This window comes from Lagenorhynchus albirostris, chromosome 3 (assembly GCF_949774975.1).
Source record: "Lagenorhynchus albirostris chromosome 3, mLagAlb1.1, whole genome shotgun sequence".
NCBI classification, from domain to species: domain Eukaryota; kingdom Metazoa; phylum Chordata; class Mammalia; order Artiodactyla; family Delphinidae; genus Lagenorhynchus; species Lagenorhynchus albirostris.
This window is the reverse complement of record NC_083097.1, coordinates 40,220,403-40,241,209: the sequence shown is the minus strand read 5'-3', so window position 1 is coordinate 40,241,209 and position 20,807 is coordinate 40,220,403. Positions and strand designations below refer to the sequence as shown.

General features: G+C 37.1%; 1 protein-coding gene across 1 annotated transcript in view; it reads right to left on the bottom strand.

Moving 5' to 3' along the window:
- ITGA1 (integrin subunit alpha 1) overlaps positions 1-20,807 on the bottom strand; it is a 165,985-nt gene that overhangs the window by 32,174 nt on the left and 113,004 nt on the right. The window contains exons 12-15 of the mRNA XM_060142938.1: positions 11,805-11,947; positions 7,697-7,840; positions 6,250-6,507; positions 3,455-3,585 (exon numbers count right to left, since the gene is read on the bottom strand). Coding sequence (XP_059998921.1) covers positions 3,455-3,585; positions 6,250-6,507; positions 7,697-7,840; positions 11,805-11,947 — 676 coding nt within the window. The remainder of the gene's footprint in view (positions 1-3,454; positions 3,586-6,249; positions 6,508-7,696; positions 7,841-11,804; positions 11,948-20,807) is intronic.

Here is a 20,807-nt window from a genome sequence, read left to right as displayed (position 1 = left end):
ACTTTGTTGCAAACCATCTTACCTCCCATCTGTTCTCCTGAGGGCCTATTCATCTTTCCTAAAAAAAATCATTTACTCTCCCCTGAGGCCTACAGCCCCCTCCCCTTTCCCTATTAAGATGATTTTGAAGTGTGAATGCTAAGCTACCTGGGGAAGCTATTCATTTTTCCCTGGGATCTCCCATGTATACATGAGGTATACGTGTTAATAAACTTCTGGGTTTTTTTTTTTTTTTCTTATTTGTCTTCTTTTACTACAGTCATCTCAGCCAAGAACTCAGAAGGGTAAAGGCAAAATTATTTTTCATCCCCTACAATTTATAGGCCAAAGACCCATATTGCCCATGATAGAAAAGAGATAAAACCAAGCAACCAGGTGCAACCTTAGAACCAAAACCGTATTTTCGGCACTTTTGAGTTTGCTCCCAATCTGGAAAGAGTCCAGAGGCCCCTGGACATCGTTTCTGCACTATTAATACTTGTCTGTTCTTCTTGTAGGTTCAGCCTTGTCCCTGTTTCTGAGAAGGAGAAGCAGAATAGCATTTGAAGCGCTGTGCTAGGCACACATGCTATTTATTATTCATTTAAATTTTAAATTAACTTTCATAACAAGACATGTTATTATCTCTCTTTCATATGTGAGATAACTGAGGCTCTGAGAGATCAAGTATGTTTTATCCAAGGTCAAAAGCTGTTCAGAGGGCAAAATTGGGATTTTAAACCCAGTCTTTTTAGTTCCAAAGCCCAGTGATTTCCAGTAATCTGAAGTGAGAGCAGAGTAATACAAAATTAGGCAGAGTATACGGAGCTTGACGCTAATGCCTTAGAATAAAGCCAGCATAACTGTTGAACACTGTTATCTGGTTTCTGCCTTGTAACCAGACTGGCTCTTTAGAGCTAGGTATCTTGTGAATACATAGGTCCCTGCTTATGCTTCTGCGTTTGAAAAGAAAAATTATAGTTATTTTTCTTTTAAAACAATTTACACAAAGAAGATATAGTAAAGGAAACAAAGAAAATACAAATCAGTTGTAATTCTATCATTCAACAATAATCACCATTCATATACATATATATGTACGTCTGTATATAGAGAGATGCATACACACATATACATGCATAAGTATACACACACACAGACACACACACACACACACTGGCCCATATACATATACAAGCATAAGTACTTTAAAAACATAATATAATAAACAACCTTCCAATATTTCTATTTTTCTGAGAACATTATTGTTAATGGCAGTATACGATTCCAACATATGCATGAACCATAATCTAGTTACTCAAACCTCTCTTACTGGATATTTATCTTACCTTCTTCAAAAAAATATCTATAACCTACAGCATTGTGATTAGTCTAAAGACCATACATCTTTAACCATAGACTATATCTTTAAAAAATTATTAGGAGGTAAAATTAAAAAGTATGAACATTTTAAGGCTTTTTAACACTTCAGTGACAAATGCCTGCTAATGCGTTTTAACCAGTTTACTGTTTCACCAGCAACGAATGAGTGAATGAGCGTGTCTAGTTTCCTGCTTGGAAGTTTGGATCCTCTGGGCATGAGGCTGCCTTGACCACTCCCCTACCCACATCTCCTCTCTGCCCCACGCAGATCTTCACAGTGTCTGTGGCTCAGTCTACCCACAGGATGGGGTTCTCCCATCTGCTCCTGGATGTCCCTGACTGCTGGGTGGGCCTATGTTTATCACCTGCCATCCATATCCACTCTCAATGCCTCCTTCAGCATTGAAAATCTTGGTTTTCACGTTGCAGTATACTGGTTTAGTCCATTTTGCTGGGCGACAACAGGGACCCAAGTCTGTCATTCTGGCCCCTCGATGATAAAGCCTTGACTGGGGACAGGAAAGGCCAGAAACAAGTTTTCAGGGCTTTGTAAGAAGCCCTTGAGACAAAACTGGAGAATAAAAATCGTCCTTAAAACGTATGTATATTTTTTGGGCTTCCCTGGTGGCGCAGTGGTTGAGAGTCCGCCTGCCGATGCAGGGGACACGGGTTCGTGCCCCGGTCCAGGAAGATCCCACATGCCGCGGAGCGGCTGGGCCCATGAGCCATGGCCGCTGAGCCTGCGCGTCCAGAGCCTGTGCTCTGCAACGGGAGAGGCCACAGCAGTGAGAGGCCCGCATACCGCAAAAAACAAAACAAAAAAACCTATGTATATTTTTTAATATACAGGGGTGAATACAATAAATATTCCTGGGTAAAGATTATCTTAATGAATTAATCCAGGATTAACAGTTCGAACAAAAACTAAATGTTTTCTTTGTTCCCGAAACTGGTGACTTCTGGTCTGGAGCCTTGGTTTCGGGTGGGCTCCCCCGAAAGTCACAGCCATTGCTGCCCAGCATTCTCCCCTCCTAGGCATCACCTTTCAGTTTTCCTTTCCCTCTACTGTACAGTTAAAAATATTTTTTAAAAAACATAATGGTTACTCTGTATAGTTTAGTGTACAACTTTTATTTGACCATTAGTTCTTAAGGATTATCTTAAATTATGACAAAGTCATATTTTCCAGTTTCTATCTTCACCTCTTTCACAATTTTCTTTACTATCCTTCTACATACAAGTTTGGCAAAAGACTATCTGAATTGCACTAAACTAATGATTAATTTGAAAGAATCAACATGTGGACTTTCCATTGAGGCACATGGCATAAATATTTTTTTATTTATTAAATCCTTCCTTTATATGTCTTAACAAAGTTTGCAACACATTTCAAAATTATCACACAAATTTCTCGTTAAGGTTATTGACATTTTTTAGTCACATTTTTTCAAATAGAACCTTTTTGAAATCATGTCTTATTAACTAGTTAAAGCTAGTTATTAATGCTATTAATTAATAAATTATCTTATTAATAAGTTAATTGATTAATAAAATGGTATTAATGAATATATCTGACGATTGATGAGGATTTTACAGTTAACTGAAATTAATTTGGGGATGCAGGCATTTTAAAGGCTGAGAAAAGAGATTACTGTAGATGCTTCTGTGCTTGACCAACAATGTAAACATAATCAGACAATGGTGCACAAATGTCTAGTTCTATGTGTTAGGTAAATGAATGAAGAGCTAACAGCTTGTAAGTAACTTAAATTTAGGGAAAGTTTCTTGTTTATATACATCCTGTATGAGGCTCACTTTTCCCCTATGCTTCCCTCCAAGCAGAATACTTATCTTAGTGACAATTACATAATAGATACCCCAATTAAGTGTTGATTCTATTTGTTCCTTTAATATGGTTTCTCTATTTTTAAGATTTATCAACTTCTCAGATTCCCAAACTGCATAATTTTTATCTGAATAATGGAGCACAAAAAGAAACAGACATTTGGTATATAAATTCTTATCATACTCTGAGCTCTGGAACTGTTTGGAAAATATTATCATATTAATTGGATGTTATTCAAATACATACCAGAAGAGGGCAGCACCACCAAGGCCCCCAATAGTGACATCGGTCAGACCGTCACCATTTAAATCCATTTCTCCGTGGATAGACTGGCCAAAAAATTTCAGTGTCTCGCCATCTCCCCCTGATGGAATACGCTGTGAAAATCCCAGCAGAGAGTTTTTAATGTCAGAAGAGTCTCTTCAAAAACAGTTTCAAATAAATCTGAGAACTTGGATTGGTTAACAAAAAATTAAAATTAGAGATCTTTTGGAAGATCTGCCCAAGAGGCCCCTCATGTGGAGACAAGAGGAATTACTCAGATATTCCCAAAGGATATTCTTTTTATAGTGCAGACAAAATCATTTCAGGGTTATTGACACCAGGGAGAGGGGAAAATATTATAATAACGTCATCTTGTCCAATCCTCAAGGAAAACATTATGAGTAGTTGGCTCTACTTTCTAGTTCCTGTTCAATTCCATTACACAGAGATATTTAAAGGTGCTGTAAACACATCATACAAGCAAGAGGGGGAGTACAAAATTATCCTAGGGTCAGTTTGGGGTTCACTGAACTTTGAGGCTGGGTATAAATAATACATGCTATCAAATACATTTTTCAATATGCAATCTTTACTGTCTGACAAAAGTGGTTCTGAAAGTCAAGAGCATAATAGACTCAGTTTCATTCACATGTATCCACAATGTTGGGAAGGCACAATGAATATGGAGTTCTCGAAGACTGATCTGTGCCCATTACCATACATAATATGTTTGACATCTGTACCTCCTGACTTAGCTTGGGTTCAAGCTGATAATATTTTAATAGAACCTGATGGCAGGGAAACCCGACTGACAGACACACCCTAAACTCGGGATCTCCTTATCCTCCTGTTTTTCCATTTAAATATCATAAAATAAGAAGCAAAATAAGGCAAACCAGATGGAAACATTTTTCATGCTTAAATGTTTGTGGCTCAGTGGAAATTATTTCCTTATTTTTTCAGCAAAAAAATCAGGAGTTATCAGCCCCACTGTTGCTGGAGGACTTGATTCAGTTTGATTCTGGACCATTCCATACACAAGCAGCACCTCCAGTTACCATGGAAATGAATGAGCACATCCTCACCTATTCTTGGGAAAGCATTTTGCCAATAATTAAACAAACTCAACTCTAATATTCTTTATTGTTTTTGTTGCTTAAAGCTGCACCTTGATTTACCACCATTTTACAAAATTAATTGCTTATGGCAATCTAGTCTACCTACTAATGATTTAAAAATCCTTCTTTTTCTACTGCAAATGCCACTCCATTAAATGTGAGGGATTGAAACTGAATGAATAAAGGGGTAGAACACAAGAAATTCCTTCCTTCAGTTCCTGATTCCATCATGCCCCCATAGTTAATACAGCCTATTTCCAGTTACAAAAAACCATGACGATTTTTAACAGAAGCAAATCACTTATTAAATGGATAGCAGTGTCATTACGGAAATATGCCCTTTATTTTGTTGTTTCACTATTAAGGTCATTATGACTTTATGAAAAATTAAGCACAACTTCGCAAGACATGAATATATTTTGAGAATTCTATTGACAACAGAACCGAAGAACAATCAACTGTAAAGAGAAATAATTGATGTTCTGATTTTCTTTTCATGTTATGTAAGCTAGAAAAGTAGTGAATTCTATTTTGTTTACAAGTAGCTGTTCAATGCCTAATTAACTATGGTTACGTAAAAACAGACAGCTACATTAGAAGAATTCCTTTAAACTCTTTTACTTTTATAATGCATGAAACACTTCTGTAAATGGACATTTTTCTCATGTAGGAAAAAGTTACATTTATGTATTAGAGCCATTAACTGACAATAAATTTAAAACAAGAACAAAAGAAATCCCCTGCAGGTTAAGTTTACTTATTCAGATTTTTTTTTTCCAAGAGGGATTACTTGGGAGAAAATTATAAACCTTCAGAAGCCCAAATTTATTTGATGAAAATATACCAATTTAATTCATAAATATAAACTTAATGTGATTTTATTATAAAAACATGGGTATTGAATATAAAAACAATTTCATCTCCTTTATTGGCTAAATCATGTAATTATTGTTCTCTTACTCAGAAAGGGGTATCCTCTGATTATGATCAGGCACACTATAGATGTTAAATAGCATTGTTAAAAAGCGTTCTTTCGTTTTGCTTTTTTTTTTTTTTTGTGGTACACGGGCCTCTCACTGTTGTGGCCTCTCCCGTTGCGGAGCACAGGCTCTGGATGCGCAGGCTCAGCGGCCATGGCTCACGGGCCCAGCCGCTCCGCGGCATGTGGGATCTTCCCGCACCGGGGCACAAACCCGTGTCCCCTGCATTGGCAGGCGGACTCTCAACCACTGCGCCACCAGGGAAGCCCCTGTTTTGCTTTTTTTTACCATTTCAAAAGATCAGGTCATGGAGACAAGGCAAATAACAACAGAAAAAAAAAAACTAGATAAAAGAATAAAATTACAAGTAATTCTTCTATAAAGAAAACTTAGAATTAGAAATCTAGTTTCCCAAGAGACAGAGGAAAAAAATTAAATAACTCATGAAGCAAGACATTGGTATTGAACCCACTTATCACTTAAGGGCAAGAATCACAGAATCAGAAATATATGTGTAATATAATAAACCAATGTTATCTCAATGAATAATAAAGCTAAAAAAACCCCATATATTGCCACTGATTGTATGACAATACACCACTGTTGTATTGCAGTAACATTCACTCCTGCTACACTAAATTATAATTAAATAAAAGGATCTCTAGATTTAATTTCTTACTTGTGCATACTCTTCCCTTATAGTCTTGCCACTTCCATGATAAATGTACACAGCTCCCCCATGATCATCTTCCAGGGGTGCTCCTATCACTATGTCATTAAATCCATCAAGATTGAGGTCTTTCACAGCAGAAATAGCTGTTCCAAAACGAGCCCCACATGGTTCATTTTTGTTTTCCTTTGTGCATGAATTGTGCTTCAGAGACGAACAGCAAGTCTGCTTCATGGGTTCCAGGCTCATTTGATATTCAAACCTTGTCTGGAAGAAAGATAAACAGGATACTTATGGATTTCTGTCATTACTACAGCAGAGCGAAGTTTCTAAGTACATACTAAATCAGCGCTACTAAAAACCATTTGTACCTCAATGGTAAAGTTTGTAAAATTTCTTAAAAAGTGTGTCTATCTGAGAGCAAAGTTAGAGATTTCAAAGAACAGACTGTAGCAGTGTGGGAAAGATGATGTACTGAGGACTTTAATGGATTCTCCTTTTAATGTAATCAAGTGAGTACGTAACTCACAGCAGCTTTTTAAAGCTGAAGAGCTGAATTTTAAAATCCTCAATTCGTGTCACTATCCTTTCTTCACCCATTATTGTGCTTTTTGGGAAAGTCTCTCTCTATTCTCCCCTATAAAGGATGGCAAGCGCTAGCAATGATGAACAGGAACAGATTTTCTTGGGAAAAAAGGGAAAAACAGCACAGGGGCAAAAAAATGTTGACAGGAGGAATCGAAAAGATGATAGGAAGAAAGATATGTAATTTATGATTTAAAATAATTAATATGGGAAAGACTCTAATAATTTAACAAGCTAAATAGATACATCCCAACTTTGCTGTAAACATCAAAAAATTCTTCTAATGAAGAAATCAAGAATTATTTCGCTTAGCAAATGATGTCTAAAGTTAGGATCAGAAAAACAAAATCTCACCGTAGCAGAGTGAAGTATTCCAAAGACCATAGCAGTTTGTTCAAAGTCTTTGGTGTCACTGCCTTAAAAGTCACTGCTTCTCCACAGTCTCTCCCCCTTCCCCCTTTACACACACACACACACACACACACACACACACACACATGCACACACGTGCATGCGCACACACACACACATAGAGCTTGAACTGTTAATGTGACCCACCTCTAGACCAGAGCTCATGAATGGTTGCTCTGTGAATTTAGCAATTTAGTGATTTATTTATCTTTATTCTATATACTCTTTAAAAAGTTCACATTTACAAGCAGAAAATATCTAACAGTTTGAACTACTTTATCCGAATTCTAAATGTTCGTTTAGAGACTGAGGAGTTAGTGAGGTAGGCTGGCCCTGAAAGCTTCTTTGCTCCTTTTGCCGAAGCAAGTGAAAAATTAGAACAACATTATTAATTGAAATTTTAAGAAAGAAAGATTCTCCCAGATTTCGACCAAAGTTATCAGGTTACGGTTACCATTACCTGATTCAGAGCATAGATGTACACTTTTCCTTGTTCCTCCTTCTCTGTTCCCATGAACATAGGTGCCCCGACTAGAAGAATGTCAGTATTAGAATCTTTATCAATGTCAACTGTCGTCAAAACACTTCCAAAGTAGGAACCGATCTAGGACACAAGACAAAACAGAACAAAACAGTCTGATGAACATCAGAGATTCTCAAGGAAACTAAAAACCTGCATTTCTCTTACTTATACCAATTGAGAAGAGTGTTTGGGAGTCAGATGACAAAGGAAATGAAATATAGAAACCGATGCTACCTGAGAGCTCTTTATTTGCTCTTGCATGAAGCTAATGAATATTAGGTCCATCCTGGGGGATGAGCAGTTGTCATAGATTCTGTAACTTGAGAATAAGAGAAAGGATTTCCTCTGTATTTCACCCTAACCTCTCTTCTCCACAAATCAGAAAAGATCAGTAATAATACAACAATTTTTTAAGGAAATAAATGAAATAAACAATAGAAGGCATTCCTGAATGGCTTCAGTATATGTTTAAATACACCATGAGGAACTGAATTATCTCGCAACAGTGGGGCAACATATTTCACCTTAGAGTCTTAGAAGACTGTCTACTCAACAAAATCGCTAAGTCTTGTCCCAGCAGCTATGAGAGATAGAGAAATATAAAAGGATTGCTGGGGGACCATCCTCTAGCAGGACTGTATTTTCTCTTTAATGATAGGGATGAATTTTAGGGAAATCCAGGGTACTTGTGCTTCATCATCCAGGTGCAATAACTTTCTCAAATGTTGACCTGTGTCTGATATTCGACGTGCTGTATAATTTTATCCTTGAAATTTCCTGTCGTCTTCCATGACTTTACTTTTGCTCTTCTGATTCTGCCACTGTATCACAGACCATTCTTTCTTTCCATTTTGCTGGCTCCTTTCTCTCCTTCCATTCCCTAGATTTTGGCCTCCCCTGAGTTCAGGCCTGCAACCATTCCCTTCTTTTAGATGACCAATTCTCCCCTACCAATTCCCACTATCTCAAATGGCAAATGCACTCCATCTTCCTTCTCAAGACTCCCAGTTCTACATTTCTACAGATTGCCAGACAGCTGCTAGACACTGATTTTTTGAATGTCCTTTTCTCACAGGCTTATGAAAGGTTTAAAAGGCCTTTGCTTTTAGGTTGAATTAATTACAAATGTTAAATAAAATGTTGTAAGATCTGGCAATATTGGGTCTTCATTCCCACATGGCAATAGCCGACTGAAGCTGAGCAGGGGCTAAGCCCATGGATGGTTCACAAGCTGCCCAGCCCATGGCTCCCACTTTCTATTGTCTTCTGTCCAGCAGCTTTTTTATTTGTTTACCTCCCTGCCACCTGCAACCATTTGGATTTGTGCTCACTGTTACAGAAAACATGTCTAAAACCAAACACCATTTAAAAAATATCTAAACTGCTTGAGTTGCTGACATTCTTTTTTTTTTCTGAATTTTTGAATTTTATTTCATTTATTTTTTTATACAGCAGGTTCATATGAGTCATCCATTTTATACACATCAGTGTATACATGTCAATCCCAATCGCCCAATCCAGCACACCCCTACCCCCACCCACCTCTGCTTTCCCCCCTTGGTGTCCATACATTTGTTCTCTACATCTGTGTCTCAATTTCTGCCCTGAAAACCGGTTCATCTGTACCATTTTTCTAGGTTTCACATATATGCGTTAATATATTTGTTTTTCTCTTTCTGACTTACTTCACTCTGTATGACAGTCTCTAGATCCATCCATGTCTCTACAAATAACCCAATTTTGTTCCTCATTATGGCTGAGTAATATCCCATTGTATATATGTACCACATCTTCTTTATCCATTCGTCTGTCGATGGGCATTTGGGTTGCTTCCATGACATGGCTATTATAAATAGTGCTGCAATGAACATTGGGGTGCATGTGTCTTTTTGAATTATGGTTTTCTCTGGGTACATGCCCGGTAGTGGGATTGCTGGGTCATATGGTAATTCTATTTTTAGTTTTTTAAGGAACCTCCATACTGTTCTCCATAGTGGCTGTATCAATTTACATTCTCACCAGCAGTGCAAGAGGGTTCCCTTTTCTCCACACCCTCTCCAGCATTTGTTGTTTGTAGATTTTCTGATGATGCCCATCCTAACTGGTGTGAGGTGATACCTCATTGTAGTTTTGATTTGCATTTCTCTAATAATTAGTGATGTTGAGCAGCTTTTCCTATGCTTCTTGGCCATCTGTATGTCTTCTTTGGAGAAATGTCTATTTAGGTCTTCTGCCCATTTTTGATTAGGTTGTTTGTTTTTTAATGTTGAGCTGCATGCTTCTATATTTTGGAGATTAATCCTTTGTCCGTTGATTCGTTTGCAAATATTTTCTCCCATTCTGAGGGTTGTCTTTTCATCTTGATTGTAGTTTCCTTTGCTTTGCAAAAGCTTTTAAGTTTCATTAGGTCCCATTTGTTTACTTTTGTTTTTATGAGTTGCTGACATTCTAATCATGGCGCCCTTTCTCCCAGACTCCCAGGCTTGAAACTCAAATCACTCATGATTTACATTATTCGTGATACTCTCCTCAAGCGTTCATAAGCAATTTTTTTCACAAAATTTTACACTTCCTGTCTTAGAGACAATCAATAGAGTGATAATGGGCCTCAGATGTCATCCAAATGGTTTCTTTTACAATCTTGTCAATTCTTCCTTATTTCTGTCTGCCACATCCCTTCCTTTTCTATTTTTATTGTTGATCTACCATTTCAGGTTCTTCTCGCCTCATCCTTCAGCTCCAACAAAAGCCTTGTTTTTTATTGTTTATGCATTTTCTGACTATAAATGTTGTCAAAGGGCTAATAACACCCCCTCAGCTGGTAAAAGAGAATCTGACCTTTGGCTTATTCTAACTCTGTCCCCCTGGAAATATGATCATCATATTCAGCTATAACACTTAGCAACATGGAGTGTGGTGAAAAAAATCTCTGATTGGAACATTGCATTTAGGCTGGGTGGAACTATAAACATCCGATGGAGATAACATATTTTGGGCTTCCTAGATTGCAGTGACTCTTCTAACTGCATGCCTTTAGCAGGACCCAGGGAAGCTATGTCTATGGTGCTGTTATAAAAGATGTTGGCTCCTGTAGGGCTTCAAAGCCAGGGCAGCTCCTGCACCTGCTTTAAGTGTCTGTCTTTTGGCACCTCAGCTGTGCTGCTGTGCTGGGCTGCTTCCAGGGCTCCTACAGGGGAGGGAGGCCGGTGCTGCCCTGCCCTTCTGAGTAGTTTGTGTGAGTGTGTGTCGGGGGGGTAGTCTAGTGAGTTGGAATGTTTAGTGAAGCCCAAGAACGCCCCCATCCTATGAGGAATGTAGAATAAAATCTCATTCTAGAATACCTGGAAAATGCAGAAAACTATGAAGAAAGGAATAAAAATTACCCAAATTATCACCATTTAATAATAACCAACAACAGCACAGATGTTTCTTTCAGTTTAAAAAAGACTTATATATACTTATGTTTGCATATTGCATATATAATTTCTTAAACGACTTTTAATATTCAATATTATCTAATGAGAATTCTCTGACTTTACACATTACAAATTATTTCCCATCACCTCCAGGGGAAAATCCAAACTCCTTAGTCTACCATTCAAAACCTCACACAGTTGGGCCCCACTGGCTCTTTCACTGTGCTTTCTACCTATCTACATTCTGTCTTTCTTCTAGACTAGCCCACATTTTATCTCTTATTAAGACTTTCTGTACCATCCTAGCTTAAAAGAATCTATGTTCTGAATTTATTGTCTGTGGCCCTGGCACTTTCATGCTTATTAATGTTTTAGATTTCTTTGTTTGTACATCTGTATCTACATCATTATCTACACATCCTACACCTACCTCCATCCAGCTGAAATATTACTGATGCCAAAGACACAGACACTTTAGATTCCTCCGAGGAACTTAACACGGGGCCCTGTTCACAGTGCATGTTGAATATGGGGGTACTGTTTTTTAAAAAGTTTAGGACAACAGACAGTTCAATTTACATAGATAGAGTGTGAATGGATTAATTGAAAACAACGATTTTGAAGTTTACCTGTTCTCCATGGAGTGTCTGGAGAATCCTGATGTCTCCATCCTCCATCCTGTAGATGACCACCTGGCCTGTATGATTGTACCGTGGCTGTCCGGCAATGTAGAGCACATCTCCAGAAACAGTGGCGGAGTTTACTGTGTAACCTAATGAAAGACAGACGCTGGATATACTCACTGGCCCCTTGGAGTTTGCATGGAATAAGTTAAGATCCATTTTAAACGGTTGGGAGAATCATTGTTATATGTTTATATGGACTTCTCTTTTTTTGAAAATAAATATATATACTTTAATGCAGGAAAGTTTGTTTAGGTAGAAGCTTTTAGTGTGCTCCCTAATTATCTACCACAACTGCTTCATTCTGAAAAGGTATTTTTCCCCAAACCTCAGTTTTTCATTGTTTAAAAGCACAAATGATATAACATTGACAGGAAAAGAAATCACACACACACACATACAAAACTCTCGCAATCTCAATTTACCCCTTTGAAATAAATCAACTGTATTTCATTTGGATGCATGTGTCTGTGCCATAGAAATCCATAACTTTATACATTTGTAATCACAGTAAATGTAAACGTTTTCTGTATTGCTGCCTAGGTTTTTAATTGTAATTTTAAATGGTTGAAGCTTCCTTCTCAGTTAAGGTATAAATGCCTTGTGTTTATACCATAGGACCATTCCCTGTTGGAATGGTGGAATTTAGGTGTTTTTTAAAATTTTTTGGCATTACACTTAAGCCTGCAAAGACATCTTTGAGTATTTAATTTTTTTCTTTCTTTTGGATTTTTTTGATGACAAATTTCAAGGAATAGATTACTGGAGCAAATTTTTAATGGTTCTTATAATATCTGACAAATTGTTTCCAGAATATTTGTACTAATTCATTCCATGAACAGCCACTGGAGAGAGTAGTTTAACCAAATTCTTACAAACATTAGGTACATTACTATTATTTAAAATTGTGGATGCTCTAATAAATGTTAAACAATATCACCTTGCTGTGATTTAAATTTTCATTTGTTTGATTAAAAGTAAGCTTGAACAGTTTTTCACAATTATTCCTCTTTTTAATTGGGCCTTCATGACCTTTAAAATTTTAAACTGTGTCTTTAAAGCAGATTATTATTAATTTTTGAGTGAAGAATTAGATGTATTCTTTGTATCTCTAGAGAACAGAGCTAAATCAATAGATAAAAATTACCACGTGGAGATTTCAACTCTACAGAAGGAAGAAATGTTCTAATAACCAGAACTGTCCATCATTGGAGTAGAAGGCAGATTATTTTTCCAAATGCCACAGAATAGCATTTTTTACTGAGAAAAAGATTATATTGATAACTTACTTACCAAGTATTTTACCATAAGATAATAGTTCCACTTTCTTGCAAAACTTTAAAAGAGGAACAGAAGTTTTGTACTGAAATATGTTTATTCTTACAAGTCCTAAAGAAACACAATTCCTCAGCCATATTCCCTTTCATGAATATTTTTCTCACATTTTCATTTCTTCAACTTAGAGCTTTTTAAAAAATTTACTATACATAATAGAGACTGTAAAATATTCTTTTTCTAATGTGTAATGTGTTATATTTTTATGTTACTAACCACAGTATTGCTTAAAAAATAAAAACTTTACGGTCATGTTTATACATAAATAAAATGGAAAGGAAGACTGCAAAACAAAGGTTGTTGTATTTCATGCAGCTCTATTAGAAATATTAAGAAGAGAGTGGGGTGAGTGGGGTGAGAGTACACAGTGATTTTTTTTTTTTGCAATTTTCAGAGCTATGAATGCAAACTGATAAAAGAACCTTTAAAAAATAAGTTGAAAATTATGTCTGAGGTTTGGAGTTGTGTGATTATCTACTTGACTTTGATGATGCGCAATTGATTACTAAACCATTAGCTGAAATCTTCACAGTGACAATAACAACCAGTCAGGTAGTCCTGGTTGAAGCTCAGGCATCTAAAGACAATAAAGAGAAAGTGAGAACAAGGGCCCAGTAAAGTCTAGTCGTAATAGAAGGATAATCATTATAAAGATTTAAAAGCTTAATATCACTTTCTGAAAAGGAAAGGCACACGATTGAAGAGAAAGGAAAATTGATGGCATGGTTCTGTGTGTAGATTTATAAAGAGTAAATCCTGTCAGCTCTCACGATTCACTTCTTGGGAAAAGTGCTAGGATCTGGTGAGGTAAGGGGAAACAGGTAGGATCTGACTTGATGTCATGAATTGGCCTCACATCTTCACTTTTCCTCGTGAATCAGTCTAGCGTGATTAGAAATCAGCAAACTGTGGGTGGGGGAGGTAGGGAACAGGATCTCGACTGTATTCTCACCAGCAAACCCACTTGCCGAATGCATGTTGGCAAAAGGCAGTTACTGGGCTACAGAAAGACAGGTGGATGATTCCATCCTGAGGGAGGTTGCACAGCTTCAGTTCCTGCTTCTTTCTGATTATTATTGGTTACTATGGGATTTTTTAATAAACTGTCTACCTCTCACTTTTCTTCTTCAGTAAGAATTTCCATAGTCTAACAACTTTCAATCCACATGGATTGGGAGAACACATTCAAACTCTTCTTGATGTGTAACCTATACAAGGAAACATTTTGAAAGCTTAATTTTAGATTTACAGTAATATTTGGGGGAAAAAAAGCTATTTTTCTCCCCTGACCTCTTTCTGAGTGCTTTTCTATTTTGGAAGAAATCTTACATATAATAGACTTTATGTTGGCAAAATGTCTAAAGCACCAACCTGTGACTAAGATAATGAAAGGATTTCTGAAACAAACCAAAAAAACACATCATCTGAGCAGACTGTAGACAACATACCCCCAAATTTCCTTTTCTGGGCACACAGGAGTCATGTATTATAAATACTGTGGTCAGAAATGAAGGTTGTCTTAACTTTTTTTGCTTACAGCAGTATCTTTCAGTCTTGAATTCTCTAAGTCTGCTCTAAGCAAATCATTAACCCAAGGTTTTTGAGAATAATAGATTTAGGGTTCTTTAAGTTTATTTGTTTTTAAGGAATTCAATGATAATCACTCAGAATACCAAAATCACTATAGTATTATTTATAAAATAACATTATTATTTAATATATTATTAAATATCGTGTTAAAGTGTGTGAACTTCCTTAGAGAAGTGACAATGTCACTCACATCTTTGTGGACTTCAATGTCTTTGTGGGCAATGTCTTTAATGTTGTAACTATTCAATACTAATTAGTAGTATTAACGTCAGCTACTCTTAGTAGGTATATAATACACCTGTATTAGTTTTCTATTGCTGTTGTAACAAATTACCATAAACTTGATGGTAACACATCACAAATATATTATCTTTTAAAGTTAGAAATCAGACCTAGGTCTCCCTGGGCTAAAATCACAGTGTTGGCAGGGCTGGGTTCCTTCTGGATGCTGTAGAGGAGAATCCATTTCCTTGCCCACTGTGGCTTCTAGAGACCACCCACATTCCTTAGCTGTGGCCCCCCTTCTCCATCTTAAAAGCCAAAATTGCATATCTCTGACCATTTTTCTATAGTTCTATCATCCCCTGTCCACATCCAGGAAAGCTTCTCTGATTTTAAAAACCCATGTGATGAGATTGGGCCCAGCCAGGTATCTCAGGATAATCTCCTCATGTCAAGATCTTTAACTTAATCACATCTGCAATGTCCCTTTTGCCATATAAGATCTGGATCTTGGGATTAGGACATGGACATCTTTAGGGCATTGTTCTGCCTATCATAATACTAATAATAAGAGGAATGTTTTCTATACAATATTACATAATATACAACAATAGACAATACCTATTGAGGGTCAGCTGTCTGTCAAGCACAACACTAAGTACCTTACAGGTATTATTTAATCTCATTTTCATAACAACCCAAATTTTATATATATTTTTAAATAAATAAGCAAATTGAGGCTTTGAGGAATAAGGCAATTTGTCTAAAGTCAGGGGCAGAGTCAGAAAACAAACTCAAGATTCTATGATCTAAGAGTATCTCTGTACTGTCTGACTGTATACACAGTGCCATAACCACTTCAAGTCACTTCAAGTGTTATGGGATCAGCAGCTTTATAATTTTTATTTTTATGGGTTCATGATGTTCCATTAAGTGGATTTACTATTTACCACTTACTTAACTATTCCCTTATTTTTGAACATTAAGGATATGCCATTTACCTCAATAAAATACTATGAAAACAACTGTTCCCTTGGCATTCTTAAGTAATTGGATTTTTTCTTTAGGTTAGATCCTCAGAAATGAAATTTCGAGGTCAAGGTGGTGTAAACATTTTTATGGCTCTGGATACACACTGTCAAACGACTTTCCTAAAAAGTTATATTACTTTATATGCCACTGTTACATATGAGGACAAATGTTCCCAGATTCTTCTATCTAGGATGGAAAGAAACCTCAGGTTAAACTGGTTCTTGATTTCAAGGTATTTCACATAGAACAGTCTCATAGAATCTTAGAACATGAAGAACCTTTAGAAATTATCTAACCTGAGATTGGTTCAAGATGGAGGAGTAGAAGGACGTGCTCTAACTCCCTCTTACAAGTGCACCGGAATCACATCTAACTGCTGAACAATCATTGACAGGAAGACGCTGGAACTCACCAAAAAAGATACCCCACATCCAAAGACAAAGGAGAAGCCACAATGAGATGGTGGGAGGGGTGCAATCACAATAAAATCAAATCCCATAACTGCTGGGTGGGTGATTCACAAAGTGGAGATCACATACCACAGAAGTCCACTTACTGGAGTGAAGGCTTTGAGCCCCATGTCAGGCTTCCCAATTCGGGGGTCCAGCAATGGGAGGAGGAATTCCTAGAGAATCAGACTTTGAAGGCTAGCAGGATTTGACTGCAGGACTTCGACAGGACTGGGGAAAACAGAGACTCCACTCTTGGAGGGCACACACAAAGAAGTGTGCGTATCGGGACCCAGGGGAAGGAGCAGTAACCCCATAGGAGACTGAACCAGACCTACCTGCTAGTGTTGGAGGGTCTCCTGCAGAGGCGGGGGGTGGCTGTGGCTCACCGTGGGGACAAGGACACTGGCAGCAAAAGTTCTGGGAAGTACTCCTTGGTGTGAGCCCTTCCAGAGTCCACCATCAGCCCCACCAAAGAGCCCTGGTAGGCTCAAGTGTTGGGTCACATCAGGCCAAACAACCAACAGGGAGGGAACCCAGCCTCACCCATCAGCAGACAAGCAGATTAAAGTTTTACTGAGCTCTGCCCATGAGTGCAACAGCCAGCTCTACCCACCACCAGTCCCTCCCATCCGGAAACTTGCACAAGCCTCTTAGATAGCCTCATCCACCAGAGGGCACACAGCAGAAGCAAGAAGAACTACAATCCTGCAGCCTGTGGAAAAAAAAACATATTCACAGAAAGACAGACAAGATGAAAAGGCAGAGGGCTATGTACCAAATGAAGGAACAAGGTAAAACCCCAGAAAAACAACTAAATGCAGTGGAGATAGGCAACCCTCCAGAAAAAGAATTCAGATTAACGATAGTGAAGATGATCCAGGACCTCAGAAAAAGAATGGAGGCAAAGATCAAGAAGACTCAAGAAATGGTTAACAAGGACCTATAAGAATTAAAGAACAAAAAAACAGAGATGAACAATACAATAACTGAAATGAAAAATACACTAGAAGGAATCAATAGCAGAATAACTAAGGCAGAAGAACGGATAAGTGACCTGGAAGACAGAATGGTGGAATTCACTGCTGTGGAACAGAATAAAGAAAAAAGAATGAAAAGAAATGAAGACAGCCTAAGAGACTACTGGGACAACATTAGATGCAACAACATTTACATCATAGGGGTCTCAGAAGGAGAAGAGGGAGAGAAAGGACCCGAGAAAATATTTCAAGAGAATATAGTTGAAAACTTCCCTAACATGGGAAAGGGAATAGCCACCCAAGTCCAGGAAGGACAGAGAGTCCCAGGAAGGATAAACTCAAGGAGAAACACGCCGAGACACATCATAATCAAGTTGGCAAAAATTAAAGACAAAGAAAAATTATTGAAAGCAACAGGGAAAAATGACAATTAACATACAAGGGAACTCCCATAAGGTTAACAGCTGATTTCTCAGGAGAAACTCTAGAAGCCAGAAGGGAGTGGCATGACATATTTAAAGTGATGAAAGGGAAGAACCTACAACCAATATTACTCTACCCAGCAAGGATCTCATTCAGATTCAATGGAGAAATCAAAAGCTTTGCAGACAAGCAAAAGCTAAGAGAATTCAGTACCACCAAACCAGCTCTACAGCAAACGCTAAAGGAACTTCTCTAAGTGGGAAACACAAGAGAAGAAAAGGATCTACAAAAACAAACCCATAACAACTAAGAAAATACATATTGATAATTACTTTCAACGTAAATGGGTTAAATGCTCCAAACAAAAGACACAGGCTCGCTGAATGGATACAAAAACAAGACCCATATATATGCTGTCTATAAGAGACTTACGTCAGACCTAGGGACACATACAGATTGAAAGTGAGGAGATGGAGAAAGATATTCCATGCAAATGGAAATCAAAAGGAAGCTGGAGTAGCAATACTCATATCAGATAAAATAGACTTTAAAATAAAGAATGTTACAAGAGACAAGGAAGGACACTACATAATGATCAAGGGATCAATCCAAGAATAAGATAGAACAATTATTAATATATATGCATCCAACATAGGAGCACCTCAATACATAAGGCAACTGTTAACAGCTATAAAAGAGGAAATCGACAGTAACAAAATAATAGTGGGGGACTTTAACACCTCACTTACACCAATGGACAGATCATCCAAAATGAAAATAAATAAGGAAACAGAAGCTTTAAATGACACAATAGACCAGATAGATTTAACTGATAATTATAGGACATTCCATCCAAAAACAGCAGATCACACTTTCTTCTCAAGTGCGTACAGAACATTCTCCAGGGTAGATCATATCTTGGGTCACAAATTAAGCCTCAGTAAATTTAAGAAAATTGAAATCATATCAAGAATCTTTTCTGACCACAATGTTATGAGATTAGAAATCAATTACAGGGAAAAAATACATAAAAAACACAACCACATGGAGGCTAAACAATACGTTACTAAATAACCAAGAGATCACTGAAGAAATCAAAAAGGAAATCAGAAAATACCTAGAGACAAATGACAATGAAAACACGATGATCCAAAACCTATGAGATGCAGCAAAAGCAGTTCTAAGAGGGAAGTTTATAGCAATACAAGCCTACCTCAAGAAACAAGAAAAATCTCAAATAAACAATGTAAACTTACACCTAAAGGAACTAGAGAAAGAAGTAAAAACAAAACCCAAAGTTAGTAGAAGGAAAGAAATCATAAAGATCAGAGCAGAAATAAATGAAATAGAAACAAAGAAAACAAGAGCAAAGATCAATAAAACTAAAAGCTGGTTCTTTGAGAAGATAAACAAAATTGATAAACCATTAGCCAGACACATCAAGAAAAAGAGGGAGAGGACTCAAATCAATGAAATTAGAAATGAAAAAGAAGAAGTTACAACAGACACCCAGAAATAAAGCATCCTAAGAGACTACTACAAGCAACTCTATGCCAATAAAATGGACAACCTGGAAGAAATGGACAAATTCTTAGAAAGGTATAACCTTCCAAGACTGAACCAGGAAGAAATAGAAAATATAAACAGACCAATCACAAGTAATGAAACTGAAACTGTGATTAAAAATCTTCCAACAAACAAAAGTCCAGGACCAGATGGCTTCACAGGTGAATTCTATGAAACATTTAGAGAAGAGCTAACAGCCATCCTTCTCAAACTCTTCCAAGAAATTGCAGAGGAAGGAACACTTCCAAACTCATTCTATGAGGCCACCATCACCCTGATACCAAAACCAGACAAAGATACTACAAAAAAAGAAAATTACAGGCCAATATCACTGATGAATATAGATGCAAAAATCCTCAACAAGATACTAGTAAATGGAATCCAACAACACATTAAAAGGATCATACAACATGATCAAGTCGGATTTATCCCAGGGATGCAAGGATTCTTCAATATATGGAAATCAATCAATGTGACACACCATATTAACAAATTGAAGAAGAAAAACCATATGATCATCTCAATAAATGCAGAAAAAGCTTTTGACAAAATTCAACACCCATTTATGATAAAAACTCTCCAGAAAGTAGGCATAGAGGGAACCTACCTCAACATAATAAAGGCCATATATGACAAACCTAGAGCAAACATCCTTCTCAATGGTGAAAAACTGAAAGCATTTCCTCTAAGATCAGGAACAAGACAAGGATGTCCACTCTCACCACTATTATTCAACATAGTTTTGGAAGTCCTAGCCACAGCAATCAGAGAAGAAAAAGAAATAAAAGGAATACAAACTGGAAAAGAAGAAGTAAAACTGTCACTATTTGCAGATGACATGATAGTATACATAGAGAATGCTAAAGATGCCACCAGAAAACTATGAGAGCTAATCAATGAATTTGGTACAGTTGCAGGATACAAAATTAATGCACAGAAATCTCTTGCATTCCTATACACTAATGATGAAAAATCTGGAAGAGAAATTAAGAAAACACTTGCACTTACCATCGCAACAAGAAGAATAAAATACCTAGGAACAAACCTACCTAGGGAGGCAAAAGACTTGTATGCAGAAAACTATAAGACACTGATGAAAGAAATTAAAGATAATACAAACAGATGGAGAGATATACCATGTTCTTGGATTGGAAGAATCAATATTGTGAAAATGACTCTACTACCCAAGGCAATCTACAGATTCAATGCAATCCCCATCAAATTACCAATGGCAGATTTACAGAACTAGAACAAAAAACCTTAAAATTTGTGTGGAGATACAAAAGACCCCGAATAGCCAAAGCAGTCTTGAGGGAAAAAAACAGAGCTGGAGGAATCAGACTCCCAGACTT